This window comes from Argentina silus (assembly GCF_951799395.1).
Source record: "Argentina silus genome assembly, chromosome: 18".
NCBI classification, from domain to species: domain Eukaryota; kingdom Metazoa; phylum Chordata; class Actinopteri; order Argentiniformes; family Argentinidae; genus Argentina; species Argentina silus.
The window spans coordinates 9815531-9823030 of record NC_139672.1 but is presented as its reverse complement, the minus strand read 5'-3'; the positions used below and the strand labels follow the sequence as shown (position 1 = coordinate 9823030).

The following is a 7500-nucleotide window of genomic DNA, read 5'->3' as shown; positions in this document are numbered from 1 at the left end:
TCTTGCCATAATGGATCGGAATATGATATCTGTCATGCAAGTTAGAACAAAGGCTTTTATAAAAGCAGAGTTTGCAGAATGGACGATACTGCTGCTCCCAAATTGAGAAGTGCAGCAAACAGACATGAAATAGAGGCGCAATACATTCATGTTTTTGTAGAGTAAGTGAATTGAAAATCTCTCTCTCTCTCTGTCTCTCTTTGTGAACTGTTCTCTCTCTCTTAGTAAAGCCATAGGGTATAAAATATGTTGAGCAAAAGAACTGTTTGAAAAAGAGGAATACACACACACACACACACACACACACACACACACACACACACACACACACACACACACACAATGAATCGATGTAGGTTATAGAAGTAAAACTGTGTTGACAATATTCCTCCAAAGAGGATATGACTAATTGGTGGCTCAAATCGTCTTTGTTGATGACCCACAGAGAGATCTGAGAAACACCTCCCACACACGGATACACACACACACACACACACACACACACACACACACACACACACACACACACACACACACACAAACACACACAAACAAACAAACACACACACACACAAACAAACACACACACACACACACAAACAAACACACACACACACACCTATGACCATTCCACATTCCACAGACCAGACCTGTTATCACAACTAATTACAACTCCCACCTCAGATATACAGGCCTATAATTAGCCTCTTAAAACATGATTAACATGTCTCAATTACGCCACTCAACATTTGCATAATTTATAAGCCAACCTAATTGCGAGTGGGTTCAGCTTGGAAGACGGGAACAGGCATAAACACTGGATAGATGCGTCACGTCATGTAATGTCTGGAGTGGGTCTGTTTGCATTGTCAAAGTGGTGCAAGGTCCCTCAGACAGACAAGTGGAAAATTGTCTTGTTGTTAAGCAAAAGGGAAAGTGACTGCAAGTATTTTCCCACCGGTAGAGAAGTCAAGTTCTATTTCTGTACGACACACACAGTATGACTGGCATTTCATTTCAAGTACGAAAATAAACCTTTTCTCATCAGCATCATTAGTCCAACAATGTACATTTTTTTGGCATCCAACAGTTGAATTTCGAGGGAGTAGAACACCACACCCCCCCCCCCCCTCCCCCTCCCCCTCCCCCTCCCTCTCCCCCCCCCCTCCTCCCCCTCCTCCTCCCCCTCTAACCTAATCAAAGTTCCGCGCCAACAACTTTTTTTCCAGACCACTTCAAAAGATGTTTGTAAAACTTTGTTATTTATGAGAGAACAGAGAGAGGTCTGTTCAGCGTTATATTTCTGTGGAAACGAAAACACGAAGGAGGAAGGATAAACCGCTGCTTCTGCAGTCTTCCGACGTGGTGGAGGACATATATACAGTCTCTCTCTCTCTCTCTCTCTCTCCCTGCTAGCGTAGCCGCGGTGCTGGGAAGAAACCAAGGACATAGCCATTAGTTCCAGGACAGCGCCACATTGGGAGAGCTAATGCCTCCATCTGTCACAGGAGATGAGTGGAGAGTAACAAAGAGAGGGGGACACTAACCTCTGAACTTGTCATGGACAGCCGTGTCAATTAAACGCTGACAAAACAGCAGCTAGCTAGGAGAGAGATCGTGTCCGGTCTCTCAATGGCCTTGCTGAGAACTAGACTATCCGTTCCAAGGTTTTTTTGTTTTTTTTATCTATACTGATGGACTTTATGGGCTGGTTTCCCCAGACACAGATTAAGCCTAATCGTAGACTAAAATTCATCTTCAATGGGGATTTTACATTGAACATTTGATTTAGTGTAGGCTTAATTTCTGTCCAGGAAACCAGCACAATATGTAGGCCTTTACAAGAGTTTTGGGTCATAATAGCAGCTAGAATTCAACCAAACCAAGTAAAAACATTATTGTAACACACCACTAGAACTGACTGAAATAGTTATTTCACATTTTAGTATCTACAGCTCATCTTACATCTAATATCAGTTATTAAGAGAGAGAAAGATATCTGCAGGTTTGCAGTCATGAAATACGTTTCTCAGACATGTGCCTCAGAGAAAGCCGACTTCTAAAACTACAATCTAGAAAACTGAAATTTGCTCAGCATACAAATCCCAGCATGCTTATCCATCAACCGCCAATGACACAAGGTCAAAGGTCACTGAGTTCACCAGGTCCTTAGCTCTGACAAGTCCATGTTGCGTAACATACTGTATAATACACATAATCATATTAGTCATGTAGGGACTCTCCTCTCCATTTGACCTGAGCCTGACTATAAGTAATATGAGGCTGTTGACGAAACCAGGCTTAGCGTGTGTGTGTGTGTGTGTGTGTGTGTGTGTGTGTGTGTCTGTGTGTGTGTGTGTGTGTGTGTGCGTGCTGCTGGCCGGTAACCTGACACCCAGAAACATTGCGTTGGTGTCTGGCTTCTCTTACTTGGTCAACCTGTACGTGCCAGCTTCACTGCGTGTAATGGTTCCACACAAACAGACACTCTCAAACGATCCCTCTCTCTCTCTCTCACACACACACACACACACACACACACACACACACACACACACACAGGATGTAAAGGCTTGTGAAAACGCAATGCTAATTACAGGGAGGAATTGGCCAAACAAAGAGAATACTTTTCTAAAATCACCACTTTGTGGTTATTACTTTTGTTAAAGGCAAGCAACAGTCCAGAAAGACTTCTAACGACCATTTCATTTTATAAAGCCATAAAGCTTTTCTGTTGCCAGTAAAGTCATTGTTTATTAAAGGCAAAAACAACATAAAACAAGTTTGGCAAAGATGTGTGAGGGGCAAAAACCAGAACCAAGACGTGGAAACACACACCAGCCTCCAGCACTGGTAGTTCAGAGTTGATGAGCAGCTCTGTGCTTGTTTAAGCTCGCTAATTATCCTTATCCATGACACAGAGGCGACCCCAGCTCAGATATATGGGGGTGAGGGGGTGATGGAGAGGGGGAGGGGGTGAGGGGGAAGGGGAGGGGGAGGGGGTGAAGGGAAGGGGGTGAGGGGGTGAAGGGAAGGGGGAGAGGGGGTGAAGGAGAGGGGAAGGGGGAGAGGGGGAGGGGTGAGGGAGAGGGGGTGAAGGGAAGGGGGAGAGGGGGTAAGAGAAAAGGGGTAAGAGAGAGGGGGAGATGGGGAGAGGGGGAGATGGGAGGAGAGGGGGTAAGAGAGAGGGGGAGATGGGGAGAGTCGGTGAGAGAGAGGGGAGATGGGAGGAGAGGGGGTGAGTGAGGGGGGAGAGGGAGAGGGGGAGGGGTGAGGGAGAGGGGTGAGGGAGAGGGGGTGAAGGGAAGGGGGAGAGGGGGAGATGGGAGGAGAGGGGGAGATGGGAGGAGAGGGGGTAAGAGAGAGGGGGAGATGGGGAGAGTGGGTGAGAGAGAGGGGGAGACGGGGGTGAGAGGGGTGAGGGAGAGGGTAAAAGAGAGGGGGAGAGGGGTCAGGAGAGAGGGCCTGCTCTGGCGGGCTGCTATTGGCATGCAGTGCTCCCGCTTCAGTTGTCAGCTGCTTGCCAAAGGAAGGCTCATCACCCCCTGTCCCTGTGTCGCTGCTGTCAACACACGCCTGCCGTTAACATGCCACAGAGACAGAGGAGCGGCCAGGGAACACGCCACACACACACACACACACACACACACACACACACACACACACACACACACACACACACACACACACACACACACAGATACAGGCATACACACAGATACAGGTATACACACACATACAGGCACACACACACACACACACACACACACACACACACACACAGATACAGATACAGGCATACACACAGATACAGGCATACACACACATACAGGCACACACACAGACACACATACACACACACACACACACACACACACACACTCCTAATTAAATCGTGTACCTAGACAGTACACATTCCCAATTGCGTGTCCTGGTTTACACATAAACAGTAAAAAAATGTTTACATCAAAAACTGAAGACATGCTAGATGAAGGGAAGTGAATTTGTGTGATTTACCTAACAAGTTAATTTGCATTCACTTTGAATTGCGAGGCTGTTAAGCTGTATTAGGCATTAACTACTAGGTCTTTGAGGGGTTAAGGTAAGCATTAGCAACAATAATTGACGTTCATAGTGTAGCACGATTCAAACCAGCAATGTGCAGGTTGCAAACAAGCTGTTAATGCCTCCACCACCCCACCAGCCTCCCAGTACAGATATATGCATACAAACCCAAACACACACACACACAGACACACACACACACACACACATGACACATTAATGTATATGATGCATCGTTCGATATCTAAAATGAGATTCTACAATCCAAACAATTACTTTTCCTTTCAATGCTAGCACATATATACCAGGAAGATTGTCAACGACGGAGGCGCCATATCTATGACCTCTTAGTGCTGTCATGGTATAGGGGACACAACAGTCGCATAAACCAGCCTGCCTGCCTGCCTGCCTGCCTGCCTGCCTGCCTGCCTGCCTGCCTGCCTGCCTGTCTGTCTGTCTGTCTGTCTGTCTGTCTGTCTGTCTGTCTGCCTGCCTGCCTGCCTGCCTGCCTGCCTGCCTGCCTGTCTGCCTGCATGTCTGCCTGCCTGCCTGCCTGCATGTCTTCCTGCATATCTTCCTGCCTGCCTGCCTGCCTGCATGTCTGCCTGCCTGCCTGCCTGCATGTCTGCATGTCTCCCTGCCTGCCTGCCTGCCTGCCTGCCTGCCTGCCTCCTTGCCTGCCTGCCTGCCAGTTTAATAGTCTCCCCTTCTCTGCAGTTCTCCCCAGAGAGACGGCGGAGCTGCAACAATGTAAAAGTGAGAAGAAGAGAGAGGCTGACTCTTTATAAAAGAATATAAAAAAGACCTGACAAATTACAGGCTGTTCCCCTTTTCCGCACACACTGCACTCAGCACATTTGGCTGTAAATGTCACAGAGAAGGTTTTGAGTCATTTTCACCGTCGCTCACTGCCTGCCTGCCTGCCTGCCTGCCTGCCTGCCTGCCTTGGCTGCAGTGGGATTTTTTCGCTTTCTGTCTGCGTCGAGCGAGAAAACGACGGCCCCCCGAAGATGAGTCGCGAGGAGACACTTGGAACAAAATGAGACAGGAGCAAAGGGTGTGAGAGGAAGGAGCCCCCGGGCCTCGGTTCTCTAGTCGTGGAAAAGCAACAGCCGTCATTTTCCTGCTAAGATACTTGATTTGATGCACTGTGACCACCGTGACGCTGATGTTTGATGATAGCCTATCTATATTTGTGAAGAAGTGGAGCTGATCGTTTTGGGCTTTTTGAGGATATACCGTAGAGTAGCGTATGATAGAGTATCTGGAGGAGATGCAACAATGGATGAAGACTGTAGAGAATTGTGCATGATTTAACATAGCACCACCAGGGATGCAGTGGTATTGTAGAGTGACACCAAAACTCTCAACGGATGTGTGGTGTGTGTGTGCGTGCGTGCGTGCGTGTGTGTGTGCTCCTGTTTGTGTGTGTGTGTGTGTGTGTGTGTGTGCATGTGTGTGTGTGTGCTCCTGTTTGTGTGTGTGTGTGTGTGTTTGTGTGAACCAACAAAACACTTCAAAAAGGATTCCCCCATGGTGCTTTTATCTTGAGGGGCCAAGTACATTCAAGTCCGCCCACCCAGCTGAAATCCTGTCAAATGCAGTGAACAAAACACTGGACAGAGGCCAAACACTAAAGGAACAAAATTCCCATCAAAGAGATACGGTTAGAAAACTACCAAAATACAATACAAATGCGTGTTGAAATGTGCCTTCAACACCAAGCTTGTTTCTAAATTGAGATATAGAGAGCTAACAGGCCCAGATAGCTTCTCTAGTCCCCTCAGATTCCTGGTTGCCAACAACGGTGGGAAGAGAAAAGAGAGAAAGGGGGGGGGGGGGGGGGAAGGGGGAGGAAAAGCCAGGAAAAGGTCCAAGTCACTTTGTTCCTCTTCTTCTTCATTTTGGAAAAAACGAACTCTGGCTGAACCCTGAGCAACGCCAGGCACTTTAAAAAGAGCCAGGCATAACTCTCTCTCTCTCCCTCTCCCTCTCTCTCTCTCTTTCTCTCACTCCTTTAAGCTATGCTCCTGAGAATAAGGGGGGCCCGCAACCTCTCTGGCTTGCCACAGAAACAGGACTGGACTTCATTTCTGCTTTTTTTTTTCTTTCTTCTCAGAAATGAAAATTACTAAGTGTCTGCTAATTCCACCTCCTTTTTTCTGTTGAAAAACCTGTGCCAGAATCTGACTCACCAGAATGAAATGTCAGTGAATTACACTTTAGGGCAAATTAGGAAGAGGATACGGCCTTCTTTTATCGATTCGTCCATTTGTTTTTCTTATTTGACGAGGTGGTTTGTAGTGGGTTTGTAGTCCTGGGAAACATTTCTCAGGGCCAGAGCCAGGAATGACTCTCTCTCAATACCTTTTTCTCTCCCTGTCAATTTCAAAAGAGGCTGGTTGAAAGCTATGTTCGGTGATAAGCCCATATGAAAGATCTCTTTTTGATGTCTATCTCTTCAGAGGAGATTGGAATATCGTTCTAAGAATATTCACATGCTTTCATGAAGGCAGACAAGCGGCTCTTGCTTCTAATCTTCGCTTAAGCGCCTGTTTTTCACACATTCCTTTTTATGACTTTGACCCTGGCTTGAAACACAAACAGAGAAAATCCCTCTAGCCTGCCCCAGCATGTAAAAACAGCTCAACACAAACAAACAGAAACAGCATCAAACTTGGCAACTGAGACCGTGACCGTGCAGAACATACTGAGAGAGAGAGAGAGCACTTCTCTAATAAATGTCTCACAGACAACATCTCTGTCCAATGACAAGAAAACACCTCTGTTACAAGTCCTATCTCATCTGTGTGTGTGTGCCTAAGATCACTGACTGACAAATGCATGTTTTGTTGTGTGAAATCAATCTAGGATGGCAAAAAGAATCATGTTGCACTTGTTCAACCATATCTTCTAAGACTAGCCTAGGGCGATGAGTTGTTTTGCATAATATTGATATTTCTGATGACAAAATGTGTCAAATGAGTAACCTTTTGTGCTTTGCAGTGGGAAACCACTATGCCAACTCTTACTCTTTAAGTACCTTTGTGGAGGGTGCTCAAAATATGGCTAAAAGCATATCATTGTCATTTTAAAAGGAGATTGTAAACTAATAAGAGTACTAATAATGAGAGTAATTAGGAGCAGGTCACACTCATAACACAGTGTTGGAAATATCAGTCCACAGCAGTTGTCTCCAACATCATTTCTTCATCAATAATTCACAACACATCTTCAAAGACGAACAAGATTGATCATGTACAATTTTCAACACAGCCAGGAATGCAGTAGAATTGGTCAGTCTTACCTGTCTTCTCTTTTATTTCACACAAGACGTTGAAGAGAGCAGGTTTCATCCTGTGACAATTCAGTGCATGTTTCCTAGGAAAAATCACATCACTTTAGCCATATACAAAGGGATTTAGAGAATATCAA

The 7500-nt window shown here is 46.1% G+C and overlaps 1 protein-coding gene across 3 annotated transcripts in view; it reads right to left on the bottom strand.

The window, feature by feature from the left end:
• Positions 1-7500, bottom strand: part of LOC310819374 (pre-B-cell leukemia transcription factor 1-like) — a 53771-nt gene that overhangs the window by 44653 nt on the left and 1618 nt on the right. For all 3 annotated transcript variants that reach the window (XM_083690639.1, XM_083690640.1, XM_083690641.1), the window contains exon 2: positions 7373-7446. In XM_083690639.1, coding sequence (XP_083546765.1) covers positions 7373-7446 — 74 coding nt within the window. The remainder of the gene's footprint in view (positions 1-7372; positions 7447-7500) is intronic.